Here is a 23,210-nt window from a genome sequence, read left to right as displayed (position 1 = left end):
GGTTGACCATACAAGTCAATACCATGGCATTATGGACTGATTGACCATACAAGTCAACAATATGGCATTATGGGATGGTTCATCCATTCTTGACCATGCAAGTTAATACTATTTGCATTATGGGCTGGTTGATCCATTCTTGGCTATACAAGTCAACACCATGGCATTATGGACTGGTTGACCATACAAGTCAACAACATGGCATTATGGGATGGTTCATCCATTCTTGACCATGCAAGTTAATACTACTTGCATTATGGGCTAGTTGAACCATTCTTGGCTATACAAGTCAGCACCATGGCATTATGGACTGGTTGACCATACAAGTCAACAATATGGACTGGTTGACCATACAAGTCAACACCATGGGATTATGGACTGGTTGACCATACAAGTCAACACCATGGCATTATGGACTGGTTGACCATACAAGTCAACAATATGGACTGGTTTACCATACAAGTCAACACCATGGGATTATGGACTGATTGACCATACAAGTCAACAATATGGCATTATGGGATGGTTCAATCCATTCTTGACCATGCAAGTTAATACTATGGCATTCTTGGCCATACAAGTCAACAATATGGCATTATGGGATGGTTCATCCATTCGTGACCATGCAAGTTAATACTATTTGCATTATGGGCTAGTTGAACCATTCTTGGCTATACAAGTCAACACCATGGCATTATGGACTGGTTGACCATACAAGTCAACAACATGGCATTATGGGATGGTTCATCCATTCTTGACCATGCAAGTTAATACTACTTGCATTATGGGCTAGTTGAACCATTCTTGGCTATACAAGTCAACACCATGGCATTATGGACTGGTTGACCATACAAGTCAACAACATGGCATTATGGGATGGTTCATCCATTCTTGACCATGCAAGTTAATACTACGGCATTCTTGGCCATACAAGTCAACAATATGGCATTATGGGATGGTTCATCCATTATGTTTTGGACTCCAACTCCCACAATTCCTGGCCTCAGGCCCTTTCCATGCAAGTTAATACTATTTGCATTATGGGCTAGTTGATCCATTCTTGGCCATACAAGTCAACACCATGGCATTACGGACTGATTGAGTATACAAGTCAACAATATGGCATTATGGGATGGTTCATCCATTCTTGAACATGCAAATTCATACTATTGATCCATTCTTGGCCATACAAGTCAACACCATGGCATTACGGACTGGTTGACCATACAAGTCAACAATATGGCATTATGGGATGGTTCATCCATTCTTGAACATGCAAATTCATACTATTGATCCATTCTTGGCCATACAAGTCAACACCATGGCATTACGGACTGGTTGACCATACAAGTCAACAATATGGTATTATGGGATGGTTCAATCCATTCTTGACCATGCAAGTCAATACTATGGCATTCTTGGCCATACAAGTCAACAATATGGCATTATGGGATGGTTTATCCATTCTTGAACATGCAAATTCATACTATTGATCCATTCTTGGCCATACAAGTCAACACCATGGCATTATGGACTGGTTGACCATACAAGTCAACAATATGGACTGGTTGACCATACAAGTCAATGTAAGCTTTGCACCCTTATTACAAATAACCAATTTGAGGGTGGTTTGGTTTTGGTGTCAACCTGGGCTGTCTGATGCCCTACATGTCCCTGCCTCACTCTCTCTATGCCCTCCCCACCCCAAAATCTCTTTCCAGAGAACTAAAAATGGCTAAAGGTGACCCGAAGAAGCCGAAGGGGAAGATGTCTGCCTATGCCTTCTTTGTGCAGACCTGCCGCGAGGAGCACAAGAAGAAGAACCCAGAAGTTCCCGTCAACTTCGCAGAGTTTTCCAAGAAGTGCTCAGAGCGATGGAAGGTATTGCTAGAGGCCTTCTGGGGTGTGTCTACAAAAGCATGGGCCAACTTAGGCCCTCCCTCCGGGTGTTTTGGACTCCAACTCCCACAATTCCTGGCCTCAGGCCCTTTCCTTTTCCCCCTCAGCCGCTTAAGCGGCTGAGGGGGAAAAGGAAGGGGCCTGAGGCCAGGAATTGTGGGAGTTGGAGTCCAAAACACCCAGAGGGGAGGGCCCACAAGTTATGCAGGTTAATGAGATTTCATGAGGTCTAGAAACTTGTTTTTGTTCGCAAAATATATGGAAATGGGTCTTTACACATACCAACCAGACATTGACCTTTTAACATATGCTAGATCAGTGTTTCTTAACTGGGAGTCGGGATCCCTGGGGGAGGGGTCACAAGGGGGTCTTCAGAGGGGTGCCAAAGACTGTTAGCGTGCGAGGCTCATGCCAGTGAGTTCCTTCAAGGCGTGGGGGTTCTGTGTGGGAAGTTTGGCCCAATTCCATTGTTGCTGGAGCTCAGAATGCTCTTATTGTAGGTGAACTAGAAATCCCAGCAACTACAACTCTTAAATGTCAAGGCCTATTTCCCCCAAACTCCACCAGTGTTCACATTTGGGCATATTGAGTATTCGTGCCAGGTTTGGTCCAGATCCATCATTTTTTGAGTCCACAGTGCTCTCTGGATGTAGGTGAACTACAACTCCCAGATTCAAGGTCATATGCCCACCAAACCCTTCCAGTATTTTCTGTTGGTCATGGGAGAACTGTGTGCCAAGTTTGGCCCAATTCCATCATTGGTGGGGTTCGGAATGCTCTTTGATTGTAGGCGAACTATAAATCCCAGCAACTACAACTCCTAAATTTCAAGGTCTATTTTCCCCAAACTCCACCAGTGTTCACATTTGGGCACATTGAGTATTCATGCCAAGTTTGATCCAGATCCATCATTATTTGAGTCCTGGATGTAGGTGGACTACAACTCCAAAACTCAAGGTCATATGCCCACCAGACTCTTCCAGTAGTTTCTCTTGGTCATGGGGTTCTGTGTAGGAAGTTTGGCCCAATTTTATCATTGGTGGAGTTCAGAATGCTGTTTCATTATAGGTGAACTATAAATCCCAACAACTACAACTCCCTAATATCGAGATCTATTTTCCTCAAACTTCCATCAATTGGGCATATTGAGTATTCGTGCGAAGTTTGGTCCCGATCCATCATTGTTTGAGTCTACAGTGTTCTCTAGATCTAGGTGAACTACAACTCCCAGACTCAAGGTCAATGCCCACCAAACTCTTCCAGTACTTTTGGTTGGTCATGGAAGTTCTGTGTGCCAAGTTTGGTTCAGTCCTATCATTGGTGGAGTTCGGAATCCTCTTTGATTGTAGGTGAACTATAAATCCCAGCAACTACAGCTCCCAAATGACAAAATCAACCCCTCCCCAACCCCACCAGTATTCAAATTTGGGCGTATTGGGTCTTTGGTCCAGTGAATGAAAATAAATCCTGCATATCAGATATTGACATGACGATTCAAAACAGTAGAAAAATTACAGTTGTGAAGTAGCAACGAAAATAATGTTATGGTTGGGGGTCACCACAAATGAGGAACTGTATTAGATTGTAACGGTGGCTTCTAAGACGAAGGTGATCCACGCGTAACGGGCTGTCTTTTCCCTTCCAGACCATGTCCACCAAGGAGAAGGGCAAATTTGATGAGATGGCCAAAGCCGACAAAGTCAGATATGATAGAGAAATGAAGGATTACGGGCCAGCGAAGGGCGGCAAGAAGAAGAAGGACCCCAACGCCCCAAAGCGCCCGCCGTAAGTCACCGGTCCCCTTTCCTTCCTCTAAACATGGGCACAGGATTCAACTGTTGGGCCAGGCTTGGGTGTCCTTCAGACCCACTTTTGAATGAGTTTGACCCCTTCCCATTGGAAAAGCTAAGGCAAAGGCTTCCCCTTTCATTTCCGGCTTCTGGAGGCAGTGCTCAACTCCAGCCATTGGGAGGTGCTAATAATAATAATAATAATAATAATATTGTAATAATAATAATATTTAATATTGTGGAATGACAATGACACACAAATGCAAAGGCAAAGGCTTCCCCTTTCATTTCCGGCTTCTGGAGGCAGTGCCCAACTCCAGCCATTGGGAGGTGCTAATAATAATAATAATAATAATAATAATAATAATATTGTAATAATAATAATATTTAATATTGTGGAATGACAATGACACACAAATACAAAGACCAAAGGCAAAGGCTTCCCCTTTCATTTCTGGCTTCTGGAGGCAGTGCTCAACTCCAGCCATTGGGAGGTGCTAATAATAATAATATTAATAATAATAATAACAACAACAACACTTTGTTTATATTCAGCTCTATCTCCTCGGCAAAGGCTTCCCCTTTCATTTCCGGCTTCTGGAGACAGTGCTCAACTCCAGCCATTGGGAGGTGCTAATAATAATAATAATAATAATAATAATAACACTTTGTTTATATTCAGCTCTATCTCCTTGAGGGGACTCAGAGCAGATTACAACATACACAGCTAGGCAAATATTCAGTGCCTTTAATATTGTGGAATGACAATGATACACAAGTACACAGAGCAAAGGCAAAGTCTTCCCCTTTCATTTCCGGCTTCTGGAGGCAGTGCTTAACTCCAGCCATTGGGAGGTGCTAATAATAATAATAATAATAATATTGTAATAATAATATTGTGGAATGACAATGACACACAAATGCAAAGACAAAGGCTTCCCCTTTCATTTCCGGCTTCTGGAGGCAGTGCTTAACTCCAACCATTGGGAGGTGCTAGTAATAATAATAATAATAATAATAATAATAATAATTCAACAGCCAGCAGAGTGTCTGCTGTGGACTCATCTTGTTGTGTTTCTAACAACAACAACACTTTGTTTATGTTCTGCTCTATCTCCTTGAGGGGACTCAGAGCAGATTACAACACACACAGCTAGGCAAACATGCAGTGCTGTTAATATTGTGGAATGACAATGACACACAAGTACACAGAGCAAAAACAAAGGCTTCCCCTTTCATTTCCGGCTTCTGAAGGCAGTGCTCAACTATAATAATAATAATAATAATAATAATAATAATAACAACAACAACACTTTGTTTATGTTCTGCTCTATCTCCTTGAGGGGACTCAGAGCAGATTACAACATACACAGCTAGGGAAACATGCAATGCCTTTAATACCGTGGAATGACAATGACACACAAATACACAGAGCAAAGGCAAAGGCTTCCTCTTTCATTTCCGGCTTCTTAAGGCAGTGCTCAACTCCAGCCATTGGGAGGTGCTAATAATAATAGTAATAATAATAACACTCTATCTCCTTAAGGGGACAGAGCAGATTACAACATACACAGCTAGGCAAACATGCATTGCCTTTAATATTGTGGAATGACAACAATACACAAATACACAGAGCAAAAGCTAAGGCTTCCCCTTTCATTTCCGGCTTCTGGAGGCAGTGCTCAAGTCCAGCCATTGGGAGGTGCTAATAATAATAATAATAATAATAATAATAATAATAATAATTCAACAGCCAGCAGAATGTCTCCTGTGGACTCATCTTGTTGTGTCTGTAATAATAATAATAATAATAATAATGATAATAACAACAACAACAACACTTTGTTTATGTTCTGCTCTATCTCCTTGAGAGGACTCAGAGCAGATTACAACATACACAGCTAGGGAAACATGCAGTGCCGTTAATATTGTGGAATGACAATGACACACCAATACACAGAGCAAAGGCAAAGGCTTCTCCTTTCATTTCCGGCTTCTGGAGGCAGTGCTCAACTTCAGCCATTGGGAGGTGCTAATAATAATAATAATAATAATAATAATAATAATAATAATAATTCAACAGCCAGCAGAGTGTCTGCTTTGGACTCATCTTGTTGTGTTTCTAATAATAATAATAATAATAATAATAATAATAATAATAACAACACTTTGTTTATATTCTGCTGTATCTCCTCGAGGGGACTCAGAGCAGATTACAACATACACAGCTAGGCAAACATGCAACACCTTTAATATTGTGGAATGACAATGACACACCAATACACAGAGCAAAGGCAAAGGCTTCCCCTTTCATTTCTGGCTTCTGGAGGCAGTGCTTAACTCCAGCCATTGGGAGGTGCTAATAATAATAATAATAATAATAATTCAACAGCCAGTAGAGTGTCTGCTGTGGACTCATCTTGTTGTGCTTCAAATAATAATAATAATAATAATAATAATTATTATTATTATTACACTTTGTTTATATTCTGCTCTATCTCCTTGAGAGGACTCAGAGCAGATTACAACATACACAGCTAGGCAAACATGCAACACCTTTAATATTGTGGAATGACAATGACACACCAATACACAGAGCAAAGGCAAAGGCTTCCCCTTTCATTTCCGGCTTCTGGAGGCAGGGCTCAACTCCAGCCATTGGGAGGTGCTCTTGTTCCATTTCTAAGCCGAGGGGCCTATTATCTGTAGACCTGGTCATGTTGTTGACATGACTGCATGGTCACCGAAGCAGTACCTATTGATTTACTCACATTTGCATGTTTGCAAACTGCTAGGTTGGCAGGAGCTTGGACTAACATCAGGAGCTCACCCTGCTCCCTTGATTTAAACCACCAACCTTTTAGTCAGCAGCTTAACCCACTGCACTACTGAATATACTACACTATATTTATAAATATTACGGTGACATTCTACTACTATTGACAGGTACATATTATTACATTCTAATACCAATAATAGATACATATGATTATTTAATACTATTATATGCTATTACTATATTAGTAAATACATAAATAATAGGACACTCTGATACTAATAACATGTACATATGATTACATTCTAGTACTAATAATAGATATATATGATTATATTCAAATGCAGATGCGTATGATTATTTAATACTATACTATATATAGTATATTCATAAATACATAAATAATAGGATGACATCCTAATATGACTAATAGATACATATTATGGTGACCTTTAGGTCAGCAGATTCAACGTTTCAGCGGTTTAACCCGTTGCACCCCCGCGGCCCCGATACTGGTTTATTTTTGGTTGAACATCATGCTCCCACCACTAAAAGGAGATCTGGGATCTGAAATGTGTTTTGAGTCCCTAGTGCTGCCCGCCCACCTTGTAAACACAGACTGGCCTAGTTTGAACCTCAATCCTGAAAATGGTTCGGCATCACGGGAGGAAGACTTGGGCTTGCGAGCTCGCATCCGGTGCTGGATATCGCGGAGATCCGGAGCATTCTAAGAGACGGTTGTTGGAACACAACCTCATCCTGCACTATTACTATTTTTTATTATTAGAACTCAGAAGACAGTATTAAGCCAGTTCAAATAATGGCCTGGCTTTGGTTAAAGCAATATCACTATTATTATTATTATTATTATTATTAGATACACAAGATGAGTCCACAGCAGACACTCTGCTGTCTGTTGAATTGGATCACACGTTGGACACTTCCCAAGTGTCTAGAATTGTGTGATGTATAATAATAATAATAATAATAATAATAATAATAATAATTAGATGCACAACAAGATGAGTCCACAACAAACAAGGTCACTCTGCTGGCTGTTGTATTGGATCGCACGTTGGACGCTTCCCAAGTGTCTAGGACTGTGTAATATTGTATTATTATTATTATTACTATTATTATTATTATTATTATTATTATTAGATACACAACAAGGTCACTTTGCTGGCTAGTGTATTGGATCACACGCCGGACGCTTCCCAAGTGTCTAGAACTATGTGATGTTGTATTATTATTATTATTATTATTAGATACACAACAAGATGGGTCAACAGCAAACAAGGTCACTCTGCAATCACACGTCGGACGCTTCCCAAGTGTCTAGGACTGTGTGATATTGTATTATTATTATTAGTATTAGTATTAGTATTATTATTAGATACACAACAAGGTCACTTTGCTGGCTAGTGTATTGGATCGCACGTCGGATGCTTTCCAAGTGTCTAGGACTGTGTGATGTATTATTATTATTAGAGACACAACAAGAGGAGTCCACAACAAACAAGGTCACTCTACTGGCTGTTGTATTGGATCACACATCGGACGCTTCCCAAGTGTCTAGGACTATGTGATCTTGTATTATTATTATTATTATTATTATTATTATTATTATTATTAGATACACAACAAGGTCACTTTGCTGGCTGTTGTATTGGATCACACATCGGACGCTTCCCAAGTGTCTAGGACTATGTGATCTTGTATTATTATTATTATTATTATTATTAGTATTAGTATTATTATTAGATACACAACAAGGTCACTCTGCTGCCTATTGTATTGGATCACACGTCGGACGCTTCCCAAGTGTCTAGGACTATGTGATGTATTATTATTATTATTATTATTATTATTATTATTATTATTATTATTATTTGGAACACAACAAGATGAGTCCACAGCAAACAAGGTCACTCTGCTGGCTGTTGTATTGGATCACACGTCGGACGCTTCCCAAGTGTCTAGGACTATGTGCTATGTGATGTATTATTATTATTATTAGTATTATTATTATTATTATTATTATTAGAGACACAACAAGAGGAGTCCACAGCAAACAAGGTCACTCTGCTGGCTGTTGTATTGGATCACACGTCGGATGCTTCCCAAGTGTCTAGGACTATGTGATGTATTATTATTATTATTATTATTATTATTATTATTATTAGATACACAACAAGAGGAGTCCACAACAAACAAGGTCACTCTGCTGGCTAGTATATTGGATCGCACGTCGGATGCTTTCCAAGTGTCTAGGACTCTGTGATATTTTATTATTATTATTATTATTATTATTATTATTATTATTAGATAAACAACAAGATGGGTCCACAGCAAACAAGGTCACTCTGCTGGCTGTTGTATTGGATCACACGTCGGACACTTCCCAAATGTCTAGGACTATGTGATGTTGTATTATTATTATTATTATTATTATTATTATTATTATTATTATTAGATACACAACAAGATGAGTCCACAGCAAACAAGGTCACTCTGCTGGCTGTTGTATTGGATCACACGCCGGACGCTTCCCAAGTGTCTAGGACTATGTGATGTTGTATTATTATTATTATTATTATTATTATTATTATTATTATTATTATTATTAGATAAACAACAACATGGGTCCACAGCAAACAAGGTCACTCTGCTGGCTGTTGTATTGGATCACACGCCGGACGCTTCCCAAGTGTCTAGGACTATGTGATGTTGTATTATTATTATTATTATTATTATTATTATTAGATACACAACAAGATGAGTCAACAGCAAACAAGGTCACTCTGCAATCACATGTCGGACGCTTCCCAAGTATCTAGGACTATGTGATGTTGTATTATTATTATTATTATTATTATTATTATTATTATTATTATTAGATAAACAACAAGATGGGTCCACAGCAAAAAAGGTCACTCTGCTGGCTGTTGTATTGGATCACACGTCAGACGCTTCCCAAGTGTCTAGGACTATGTGATGTTGTATTATTATTATTATTATTATTATTATTATTATTATTATTACTATTATTAGATAAACAACAAGATGGGTCCACAGCAAAAAAGGTCACTCTGCTGGCTGTTGTATTGGATCACACGTCAGACGCTTCCCAAGTGTCTAGGACTATGTGATGTTGTATTATTATTATTATTATTATTATTATTATTACTATTATTAGATAAACAACAAGATGGGTCCACAGCAAAAAAGGTCACTCTGCTGGCTGTTGTATTGGATCACACGTCAGACGCTTCCCAAGTGTCTAGGACTATGTGATGTTGTATTATTATTATTATTATTATTATTATTATTACTATTATTAGATAAACAACAAGATGGGTCCACAGCAAAAAAGGTCACTCTGCTGGCTGTTGTATTGGATCACACGTCAGACGCTTCCCAAGTGTCTAGGACTATGTGATGTTGTATTATTATTATTATTATTATTATTATTATTACTATTATTAGATAAACAACAAGATGGGTCCACAGCAAACAAGGTCACTCTGCTGGCTGTTGTATTGGATCACACGTCAGACGCTTCCCAAGTATCTAGGACTATGTGATGTTGTATTATTATTATTATTATTATTATTATTATTATTATTACTATTATTAGATAAACAACAAGATGGGTCCACAGCAAAAAAGGTCACTCTGCTGGCTGTTGTATTGGATCACACGTCAGACGCTTCCCAAGTGTCTAGGACTATGTGATGTTGTATTATTATTATTATTATTATTATTATTATTACTATTATTAGATAAACAACAAGATGGGTCCACAGCAAAAAAGGTCACTCTGCTGGCTGTTGTATTGGATCACACGTCAGACGCTTCCCAAGTATCTAGGACTATGTGATGTTGTATTATTATTATTATTATTATTATTATTATTATTATTAGATAAACAACAAGATGGGTCCACAGCAAAAAAGGTCACTCTGCTGGCTGTTGTATTGGATCACACGTCAGACGCTTCCCAAGTATCTAGGACTATGTGATGTTGTATTATTATTATTATTATTATTATTATTATTATTATTATTACTATTATTAGATAAACAACAAGATGGGTCCACAGCAAAAAAGGTCACTCTGCTGGCTGTTGTATTGGATCACACGTCAGACGCTTCCCAAGTGTCTAGGACTATGTGATGTTGTATTATTATTATTATTATTATTATTATTATTATTATTATTACTATTATTAGATAAACAACAAGATGGGTCCACAGCAAAAAAGGTCACTCTGCTGGCTGTTGTATTGGATCACACGTCAGACGCTTCCCAAGTGTCTAGGACTATGTGATGTTGTATTATTATTATTATTATTATTATTATTATTACTATTATTAGATAAACAACAAGATGGGTCCACAGCAAAAAAGGTCACTCTGCTGGCTGTTGTATTGGATCACACGTCAGACGCTTCCCAAGTGTCTAGGACTATGTGATGTTGTATTATTATTATTATTATTATTATTATTATTACTATTATTAGATAAACAACAAGATGGGTCCACAGCAAAAAAGGTCACTCTGCTGGCTGTTGTATTGGATCACACGTCAGACGCTTCCCAAGTGTCTAGGACTATGTGATGTTGTATTATTATTATTATTATTATTATTATTACTATTATTAGATAAACAACAAGATGGGTCCACAGCAAACAAGGTCACTCTGCTGGCTGTTGTATTGGATCACACGTCAGACGCTTCCCAAGTATCTAGGACTATGTGATGTTGTATTATTATTATTATTATTATTATTATTATTATTACTATTATTAGATAAACAACAAGATGGGTCCACAGCAAAAAAGGTCACTCTGCTGGCTGTTGTATTGGATCACACGTCAGACGCTTCCCAAGTGTCTAGGACTATGTGATGTTGTATTATTATTATTATTATTATTATTATTACTATTATTAGATAAACAACAAGATGGGTCCACAGCAAAAAAGGTCACTCTGCTGGCTGTTGTATTGGATCACACGTCAGACGCTTCCCAAGTATCTAGGACTATGTGATGTTGTATTATTATTATTATTATTATTATTATTATTATTATTAGATAAACAACAAGATGGGTCCACAGCAAAAAAGGTCACTCTGCTGGCTGTTGTATTGGATCACACGTCAGACGCTTCCCAAGTATCTAGGACTATGTGATGTTGTATTATTATTATTATTATTATTATTATTATTATTATTATTACTATTATTAGATAAACAACAAGATGGGTCCACAGCAAAAAAGGTCACTCTGCTGGCTGTTGTATTGGATCACACGTCAGACGCTTCCCAAGTGTCTAGGACTATGTGATGTTGTATTATTATTATTATTATTATTATTATTATTACTATTATTAGATAAACAACAAGATGGGTCCACAGCAAAAAAGGTCACTCTGCTGGCTGTTGTATTGGATCACACGTCAGACGCTTCCCAAGTATCTAGGACTATGTGATGTTGTATTATTATTATTATTATTATTATTATTATTATTATTATTATTATTATTAGATAAACAACAAGATGGGTCCACAGCAAAAAAGGTCACTCTGCTGGCTGTTGTATTGGATCACACGTCAGACGCTTCCCAAGTGTCTAGGACTATGTGATGTTGTATTATTATTATTATTATTATTATTATTACTATTATTAGATACACAATAGGATGGGTCTTTTCGGTCAGCAAGTTCAGCAGCTCAGCAGTTTACCCCACTACTCCACCAGGGGGCCCTAATATACTAATAATAAAGTAATAATAATATAATATAGTCGTTGTAATAATAATAATAATACAATACAATGAATAATAATCATGTAATATAAATACAATATACTAATAATAAAGTAATAATAATATACTAATAGTTCTAATAATAATAATAATACAATAAAATGAATAATAATCATGTAAGATAAATATAATATACTAATAATAAAGTAATAATATAATGTAGTTCTAATAATAATAATACAATAAAATGAATAATCATGTAATATAAATACAATATACTAATAATAAAGTAATAATAATACAATAAAATGAATTATAATCATGTAATATAAATACAATATATTAATAATAAAGTAATAATAATAGTTCTAATAGTAATAATACAATAAAATGAATAATAATCATGTAATATAAATACAATATACTAATAATAAAGTAATAATATAATATAGTAGTTCTAACAATAATAATACAATAAAATGAATAATAATCATTTAATATAAATGCAATATACTAATAATAAAGTAATAATAATATAATAATAATAGTTCTAATAGTAATAATAATACAATAAAATGAATAATAATCATGTAATATAAATATAATATACTAATAATAAAGTAATAATAATATAATGTAGATCTAATAATACCATAAAATGAATAATAATAATGTAATATAAATACAATATACTAATAATAAAGTAATAATAATATACTAATAGTTCTAACAATAATAATAATAATAATACAATAAAATGAATAATAATCATGTAATATAAATATAATATACTAATAATAAAGTAATAATAATATAGTAGTTCTAACAATAATAATACAATAAAATGAATAGTAATCATGTAATATAAATACAATATACTAATAATAAAGTAATAATAATATAATATAATAGTTCTAATAGTAATAATAATACAATAAAATGAATAATAATCATGTAATCTAAATACAATATACTCATAATAAAGTAATAATAATATAATAATAGTTCTAAAAGTAATAATACAATAAAATGAATAATAATCTTGTAATATAAATATACTAATAATAAAGTAAGAATAATATAATTTAATAGTTCTAACAATAATAATACAATAAAATGAATAGTAATCATGTAATATAATATACTACTAATAAAGTAATAATAATATAATGTAATAGTTTTAATAATGATAATACAATAAATGAATAATAATCATGTAATATAAATACAATATACTACTAATAAAGTAATAATAATATAATGTAGATCTAATAATACAATAAAATGAATAATAATCTTGTAATATAAATACAATATACTAATAATAAAGTAATAATAATATAATTTAGTAGTTATAATAATAATAATAATAATACAATAAAATGAATAATAATCATGTAATATAAATACAATATACTCATAATAAAGTAATAATATAATGTAGATCTAATAATAATACAATAAAATGAATGATCATGTAATATAAATACAATATACTAATAATAAAGTAATAATAATATAATGTAGATCTAATAATACCATAAAATGAATAATAATCATGTAATATAAATACAATATACTAATAATAAAGTAATAATAATATATAGTAGTTCTAATAGTAATAATAATACAATAAAATGAATAATAATAATGTAATATAAATACAATATATTAATAATAAAGTAATAATAATAGTTCTAATAGTAATAATAATAATGCAATAGTATAGTAGTAGTAATAATAATAATAGTAGTAGTATAATAGTAATATAATAATTATAATGTGAGAGAATATAAATATAAGAGCCGGGGTTTTCCGTGGACACCTCCAAGGTCATATGGCCACTGGCAGGACTGCATGGAGCGCCGTTACCTTCCCGCCGGAGCGGTACCTGTTGATCTACTCACATTGGCGTGCTAGGTTGGCAGGAGCTGGGGCTAACAGCGGGAGCTCACCCCACTCCCTGGATTCGTACCTGCAACCTTTCGGTTAGCAAGTTTAGTCTTTTGGGTCCCACACACGTGCTTTTGACCATCTCTAGATCCAAATAACTGCAAGGACCTGGAATTTGGTTGGATCTCAGGTTGTGTCAAACCGTAACCGAGTGTTGGTTCTCCCTTATCCTTCTCCTCCTCCCCTTCCGCAGATCGGGCTTCTTCCTCTTCTGCTCCGAGTTCCGCCCCAAGATCAAGTCCACCAACCCCGGGATCTCCATTGGCGACGTGGCCAAGAAGCTGGGAGAGATGTGGAACAACCTCAGCGACGGGGAGAAGCAGCCCTACAACAACAAGGCCGGGAAGCTGAAGGAGAAGTACGAGAAGGTAAGGCCTCCTCGGACCAGGCGGGAGCGCCCTCCCATCCACAAGACGTCCCTGGAACGGTTGCTTAGCCAAGGGGGCAAAGCCCACACATTCGTGGTAGGAGAAGTCTCTTGAATGGACTCATGGAAAGCTACGGCAAGCTACGGCATATTATACTAGAATCATGAAGAGTTGGAAGGGACCTCTAAAGGCCATCTAGTCCAACCCCCTGACAGATGGCCATCCAACCTCAATAATAATAGTAGTAATAGTAATAATAATAATAGTAATAGTAGAGTTGGAAGGTACCTCTAAAGGCCATCTAGTCCAATCTAATCCAACCCCGTGATAGATGGCCATCCAACCTCAATAATAATAATAGTAGTAGTAGAAGTAGTAGTAATAAGGTGGAAGGGACCTCTAAAGTCCAATCTAGTCCAACCCCCTGAGAGATGGCCATCCAACCTCAATAATAGTAATAGTAGTAGTAGAAGTAGTAGTAATAGAGGTGGAAGGGACCTCTAAAGTCCATCTAGTCCAACCCCCTGAGAGATGGCCATCCAACCTCAATAATAATAATAATAGTAGTAGTAGAAGTAGTAGTAATAGAGGTGGAAGGGACCTCTAAAGTCCATCTAGTCCAACCCCTGACAGTTGGCCATCCAACCATAATAATAGTAATAATAATAATAATAATAATGGTAATAATAGAGTTGAAAGGGATCTCTAAAGTCCAATCTAGTCCAGCCCCATTCCAACCTCCTGACAGATGACCATCCAACCTCAACAACAGCAACAACAATCATAGAGTTGGAAGGGACCTCTAAAGGCCATCTAGTCCAACCCCATTCTGCCATGCAGGAAAAACACAATCAAAGCACCCCTGACAGATGGTCATCCAACCTCAACAACAACAACAACAATAATAATAATAATAATAATAATAATAATAATAATAATGAGTTGGAAGGGACCTCTAAAGGCCATCTAGCCCAACCCCCTGGCAGATGGCTATCCAACCTCAATAATAATAATAATGTTGGAAGGGACCTCTAAAGGCCATCTAGTCCGACCCCATTCTGCCATGCAGAAAAAGCACAATCAAAGCCCCCCACGTTTGCATATTTTCTAACTGCTAGGTCAGCAGAAGCTGGGGCTAACAGTGGGAGCTCACCCCGCTCCTTGGATTCGAACCGGCAAACTTTTGGTCAGCAAGTTCAGCAGCGGTTTAACCCGCTGTGCCACCAGGGGGCCCTAATATAAATATAATATACCAATAATAAAGTGATAATAATATAATATAGTTATAATAAAAATATAATGAATAACAATCATGATGTAATATAAATATAGTATACTAATAGCAATAATAGTAATGCAGTAATAGTAATAATAATACTAATACAATGGTATAATAGTAGTAGTAGTAATCTATATAAATAAATATGTAATATGTAATACACACATGCACAAATATATATACACACAAAACATGTAATATAAATATAATATACTAATACCAATAATAGTAATGCAATAATAGTCGTAATAATAATATTAATAATAATACTAAAACAATAGTATAGTAGTAGTAGTAATAATAGCAATATTATTATTCTCACACCATAATGGACTTGCAGTTTCTCAAGTCAATCCTGACACGAAAAAATAGCAATATAATAATAATAATATAGTAAAATGAATATTACTATATTACTCACCCTGCTCCCTAGATTTGAACTGCCAACCTTTTGGTCAGCAAGTTCAGCAGCTCAGCGGTTTAATCTTCTGTACCCCAGGCGGCCCTAATATAAGTATAATATACTAATAATAAAGTAATAATAATATTATGTAGTTACAATAATATAATAATAATAACATGAATAATAAACATTTCATATAAATATAATATACTAATAGAATAGTAATGCAATAATAATAGTAATAATACTAATAATAATAACAAAACAATAGTATAATAGTAGTAGTAATAATAATAATAATAATAATAATAATATAATAGTAATAGCAATATTATTATTTTCACACCAGAAGTGACTTAAAGTTTCTCAAGTCCCTCCTGACACAAAAAAATAGTAATATAATAATTACAATATAGTAAAATGAATATTGCTATATTATTCACACCGCTCCTTAGATTCAAAGTGCCAACCTTTTGGTCAGCAGATCAGCGGTTTAATCTACTGCACCCCTAATATAAGTATAATGTACTAATAATAAAGTAATAATAATATAATATATTTACAATAATAATATAATAACATGAATAATAAACATGTAATATAAATACAATATGCTAATACCAATAATAGTAATAATATTAGTAATAATACTAAAACAATAGTATAATAATAATAATGTAATAGTAATAGCAATATTATTATTCTCACACCAGAAGTGACTTGCAGTTTCTCAAGTATATATATTTGTGTATATACACATATACACAAATATATATACACACAAAACATGTAATATAAATATAATATACTAATACCAATAATAGTAATGCAGTAATAGTAATAATACTAATAATAATAATAATAATAATATTAAAACGATGGTATAATAGTACTAGTCATCATAATAATATACTAATATTATATTATTATTAATAATAATAATACTAAAATAATAGTATAATAGTAGTAGTCGGAATATTAATATAATACTAATATTATATTCGTAATAATAATATTATTAATAATACTAAAACAATTGTATAATAGTCGTAGTCATAATAATAATATATTAAATAAGGTAGGTAGAGGTCGTCCCCTGACATTAAGTCCAGTCATGTCTGACTCGGGTGTGGTGCTCATCTCCATTTCTAAGCCGAAGAGCCGACGTTGTCCATAGAGGTCATGTGGCCAGCATGACTGCATGGAGTGCCGTTACCTTTCTGCTGGAACGGTACCTATTGTCTACTCACATCTGCATGTTCTCAAACTGCTAGGTTGGCAGAAGCTGGGGCTGAAAGCGGAATAATAATTCTAATACTATTCTCACACCAGAAGTGACTTGCAGTTTCTCAAGTCGCTCCTGGCATGAAAAAAAAAATAGTAATATTATAATTGTAATATAGTAAAATGAATATTACTATATCAATCACTACTCGCTGGATTCGAACTGCCAACCTTTTGGTCAGCAAGTTCAGCGGCTCAGCGGTTTAATCTTCTGCACCCCTAGGGGCCCTTACTACATTCTTGCAATGCTTTACTACAGGGGTCCTCAAACTACGGCCCGCGGGCCACTTCCGGCCCGCCAAGGGGACTTATCCAGCCTGCATAGGAGGACCGCCCCCCCCCCCCCCACACATTGCCCCTCCCTTTGATGGCTTACGCTATCCGTCAGGCTCGATGGGCAGCATGAGCCAGCCAAGGGCGGCTGCCCTGCGTGGTCTACTCTTGCGTAAAGCACCTCGCAAGGTGCTTTACGCAAGAGTAGGCCGCGCGGTGCTGCTCCTCGGCAGGCTCACGCTGCCCATCGTGCCCGATGGGCAGTGTGAGCCAGCCAAGGGAGGCTGCCCTGGCGCTCCATGCAGTCATGCCGGCCACATGACCTTGGAGGTGGCTACGGACAACGCCGGCTCTTCGACTTAGAAATGCAGATGAGCACCACACCCCAGAGTCAGACACGACTGGACTTCATGTCAGAGGAAAACCTTTCACTAGGAAAATTGTGGAAGATCCAGGGTGGGAGAAAGAACTCTTGTCTGTCGGAGATAGGGATGAATGTTTCAATTGGCCACCTTAATTACAGTTTTTAGGGAGAATCCTTTGTTGAGAGGTGATTAGCTGGCCCTGATTGTTTCTTGTCTGGAGTTCCCCTGTGTTTGAGTGTTGTTCTTTATTTACCGTTGTAATTTTAGAGTTTTTAAAATACTGGTAGCCAGATTTTGTTCGGACTAGAAATAGGACGATTTCCCATTCTCTGCTCCTGGAATTACTGCCTAGAAAGAACCCTTCCACACAGCAAAATAAGATATGTGCAATGTGCATAGGAATTTTTTTATTGATTTTCTTTTTTAAAAAAATTATAGTCCGGCTCTCCAACAGTCTGAGGGACAGTGAACTGGCCCCCAGTTTAAAAAGTTTGAGGACCCCTACTTTAAGCAACTATCAAACAAGAGTCCAAGGTAAAACAGTGAAACACAAGACCCAAAAAACCAAGATTCAGGAAGCCCAAAGCGTGCTGCTTAAAGCCGAGATTAATCCATAGAAGCTTTCATGGAAAGAGCCACGTTGAACTGACAATTTCTCCTTGTCAGCCTAAATACCCTTTGCCATCATGAAAGCATTACGATGACCTTTAGCCGACTTGGCCTCTTTCTTGCTAGCTAACCGAGAACTCCTCCTGACCCTCCAATCTAATCGTTCTTGCCTGCTCATTAATTCACTATCTTCAATGCTCTCTTTGGTCCAAATCACCGTGGGAAGGCTGAGCAGGAGATGACAACTCCACCTGGCCATGATCTAACTCACTGGCATTCCTTTCCCTTGAGAACTGACTTGTTGTCTCCTCTGCTGCACTGTCTGAGAGAGGCACAGGAACAGGCCCAGAAGTCTGAATCCCATCATCCTTTTCACAAGGCTCACAAGACTCACAGGGTTCAGTGTCAGACTCAGACTCAAACTGAGCCACAACAGACTGCATGGCGGATGCGAATTATCCTTTATCCTTCCCCATGTTGTGACTCAGCTGGAACCACAGACACAGACTGATTGTGTTGTGACTCAGATGGGTCTCAGAGTGACTCTGATGAGGATGATGGGATTTAGGTTCACCATCAGGTTCAAAAGGTTCTCTGCTCCTGGAATTACTGCCCAAAGAGGGCTAGAAAGAACCCTTCCACACAGCAAAATAAGATCTGTGCTGGACGGGGTTACACTCCCCCTGAAGCCACAGGTCCGCAGCTTGGGAGTCCTCCTGGATTCATCGCTCACGCTTGAGGCTCAGGCGTCGGCGGTGGCCGGGGGGGCTTTTGCACAACTGAGAGTTGTGCGCCAGCTGCGCCCGTACCTCGCGAAGGCTGATCTGGCCGGGGTGGTCCATGCCTTAGTCACCTCTAGACTGGACTACTGCAATGTGCTCTACGTGGGGCTGCCCTTGAAAACGGCTCGGAAATTCCAACTGGTCCAACGGGCAGCAGCCAGGATGCTAACAGGGGCCCCTTACAGAGAGAGGTCAACCCCTCTGTTTAAGGAGCTCCACTGGCTGCCGTTTATTTTCCGAGCCCAATTTAAGGTTCAGGTGCTTACCTACAAAGCCCTGAACGGTTTGGGACCATCCTACCTTCGGGACCGCATCACAGTCTACGAACCCACACGCTCGCTCCGGTCATCAGGAGAGGCCCTGCTCATGATCCCGCCCGCGTCGCAGGCGCGTTTGGTGGGGACGCGGGACAGGGCCTTCTCTGTGGTGGCCCCCCGCCTCTGGAACGCCCTCCCGAAAGATCTGACAGGCCCCCACCTTGGCGGTTTTTAGAAAAAACCTGAAAACCTGGCTATTCCAACGTGCCTTCTCAGATTAGGAACCCCACTACCAAAGCCCAGAAGCACTTTAGTAGAGTCTTTAAGCCCACATGAGAGAGGGATAATAGGGCTGCATCATCCGCAAATAGCAAAAGGGGGACATGCTTTGGGCCAATCTTGGGGCTATGCCCGTCAATTTGAGCCAGGGCTGTAGGGAGATCGTGCAAAAAGATGTTGAAGAGGAGTGGGGCTAGTACGCACCCTTGTTTGACTCCCTTTTGAACCAGGATCGGGTTTGACAGGCATCCCCTGTGGTCTTTCACCTGGCAGAGGTTTTGGTTGTGCAATTTCTTAATCAAGAAGAGGAGTCTTGGGTCTATTCACAGAGTCAAATGCCCCCTTCAGGTCCAAAAAGGCCACGTTTAGCTTATTAGGGCAATTTTTTTGAGTATTTGTTGGCTAGGTGGGCCAAGATGTGAGTCTGTCTAATGTTGATTTCCCCTTAGAGAATCCTGCTTGTTCTGGGCCAATTATGTTGTTTTGGTTGACCCATGATTCTAGCTTAGTTTTCAGGAGCTTGGCATACATCTTCCCTATAGTATGATCACCCTCAACGCACACCGCACTTATACTTAATCTCATATCCCCCCGACACTTTTTTCAGCACTTTTAACTCTGTACCCCACTTCAGCCGGCTCAGTTTTTAATAATGTCCTGTTGTATTGTTATTGCTGTTGTTTTTTCTGCTTTAACTGTTTTATTTGCTATATTTTGTATTGTTGTATTGTGTTGGGCTCCGGCCTGTTGTAAGCCGCATCGAATCCCTTGGGAGATGCTAGCGGGGTACAAATAAAGTTTAATAATAATAATAATAATCTCTGCAATGTGCAGAGGAAAATCTTTATTGATTTTTTTTAAACGATAGTCCGGCCCTCCAACGGTCTGAGAGACAGTGAACTGGCCCCCGGTTTAAAAAGTTTGAAGACCCCTGCTTTAAGCAATGATCAAACCAGAGTCCATGGTAAAACAGTGAAACACAAGACCCAAAAAACCAAGATTCAGGAAGCCCAAAGCGTGCTGCTTAAAGCCGAGATTAATCCATAGAAGCTTTCATGGAAAGAGCCACGTTGAACTGACAATTTCTCCTTGTCAGCCAGAAGCCGAAATACCCTTTGCCATCATGAAAGCATTACGAGGGACAGTGAACTGGCCCCCGGTTTAAAAACTTTGAGAACCCCTGCTTTACTATATTTGTGGCACAAACCAATGAATCCCTTCCTCTTGCCGTTTGCAGGATGTTGCAGATTACAAGTCTAAAGGCAAGTTTGATGGCGCCAAGAGCGCGGCGGCCAAAGCGGCGGCCGCGACCCGGAAAAAGGTGGAGGAAGAGGAGGACGACGAGGAAGACGACGAGGAGGAGGACGAGGAGGAGGAGGACGACGAATGAGAAACTGTACCATACTTGTCTCCATGTGAATACCATAGAGTAGGGGGAAACACATTCGGAAAAGTAACCTTGCGCCTCTCGTTTGAGACGGCGTCTTATTTGCCCTTTTTATTAGGTTTATTAATGATTTAAGGATGATAACAATTCGGATCCCGATCACAACACTCGTCGCTGGTTTTGAAACACGAAACAATAAAATATAATAATAATAATAATAATAATAGAAAAGCGTGTACTGGAAACGGATGGGAAAGGAAAAAAATAAAGTAAAATAAGAAGAAACCATTGGCAAACTGGTTTGACGTTAAGTGGCCACGGGCGGGTGTCTTTTGAGGCTCCTCGAAACTGTAACAAAGTTGTACATATTTCCAAACATTTTTAAAACGAGAGAAAGAAAGAAAAAAAAAGCGAAAGAAGTGGAAACCAGACGCTCGATCTAGTGTTCTCCTCGACTCTGTGCACTTTCCTGTTGGTGTAACAAAGCATTTAAAAATGTTTCAAGCATCTTATTTTTTAATTTGTAAGGTGGTGTTTAACTATATGGTTATTGGCTAGAAAATCCTGGGTTATAAACTGTACATATCTATAGTTTGTAAAAACTAGACAGATTCTCGCGGTGCGTGCCCCGAGCGGAGACCGACTCCACGGCGGCGGGAAGGCGCGCAGCCGGAGACGAGCGGAGCGCCGCGTGGCTCCTCCCGCCGAGGGCACGGCCTTCTCGGGGACCGCACCGCGAAAGTAGATCTATTTACACTACAGTGGGCGTCCATTTAGCTTAAAGTTGTCTTTCTGTATATAGTGAAATTAGCATTCTGCGGCCATTCTTAGTTGTGGAAGGGGAGGGGGAAGTTCAGCTGGCATGAGAAAAATTGTATGGAATCTTCTTTTTTCCTTCTTTATTTCCCTTTTATTTTGATTATTTTTTTTCCCGTTAAGTGGGGGTAGTTTTTAAACGGAAAGCCGTAGGTCTCTTCATGGTCAGCTCCGAGCGGCGCAGAAAAATAATAATAAAAAAAAAACAAAACCTGAAAGTTCAAAAACAACTCTGTACTTAAAAAAAAAAAAGAGAAAACGAAAATTTGCAAAAAATGTTATGTTGGTTTTTTGTATGTTTAGAATGCTGAAATGTTTTTGAAGCAAAAATAAACAGTATTACATTTTTAAAACTTCTTGGCAATATTCGAAATTTCCTGCTTTCAACGAGGTTAGCATAAAAAGTAACGCTTGCTGTCCAATCCACCCAACCTGGTCGCTGCAAATACATATTTATTAGGCCTGGGTAACAACAGAAAAATTTGTTTCTAAAATCGATTCGTTTTTTGGGGGTTTTTGCGTTTCGTTATTTAAAATAATTACAAAATTTTCCTTTTAAAAAGTTCGATATTTACGAAATTTCATAAATGTGAAAAAAATTACAAAACATTAACGAATCGATTTCCGAAACAATAACGAATCGATTCGTTAATGGTGGACGCGACCGCGAAATACGCTAAAAAACCTCCAAAAACTTCTGAAGCTTCCCTCTCCCTCTGTTGTTGACTGTTGGTGTGATATTATAATTTTTTTTCACTAATTAAACCATAAAACTGGCCCAGACATGCGGAAATAATAACGAAACGACCTCAGAGCAATAACGAAACGAATAAAATAACAAAATACGAAGCATTTTACAAAACGTGTTTAAAAATTCGTTTTTTAAAAAAATTGCTCCAGAATGGTTCGTTATCGTTT

General features: G+C 37.5%; 1 protein-coding gene across 2 annotated transcripts in view; it reads left to right on the top strand.

The window, feature by feature from the left end:
- Positions 1-22,645, top strand: part of HMGB3 (high mobility group box 3) — a 28,859-nt gene extending 6,214 nt beyond the window's left edge. For both annotated transcript variants that reach the window (XM_060756504.2, XM_060756502.2), the window contains exons 2-5: positions 1,722-1,881; positions 3,545-3,684; positions 14,384-14,558; positions 21,327-22,645. In XM_060756504.2, coding sequence (XP_060612487.1) covers positions 1,732-1,881; positions 3,545-3,684; positions 14,384-14,558; positions 21,327-21,479 — 618 coding nt within the window. In that variant the 5' untranslated portion in view covers positions 1,722-1,731 and the 3' untranslated portion in view covers positions 21,480-22,645. The remainder of the gene's footprint in view (positions 1-1,721; positions 1,882-3,544; positions 3,685-14,383; positions 14,559-21,326) is intronic.
- Positions 22,646-23,210: the final 565 nt, after the last annotated feature.

The sequence above is a fragment of the Anolis sagrei genome, chromosome 10, assembly GCF_037176765.1.
Source record: "Anolis sagrei isolate rAnoSag1 chromosome 10, rAnoSag1.mat, whole genome shotgun sequence".
Classification (NCBI taxonomy): Eukaryota; Metazoa; Chordata; class Lepidosauria; order Squamata; family Dactyloidae; genus Anolis; species Anolis sagrei.
The sequence above is the reverse complement of the archived record's forward strand: the minus strand, read 5'-3'. Positions and strand labels throughout refer to the sequence as shown.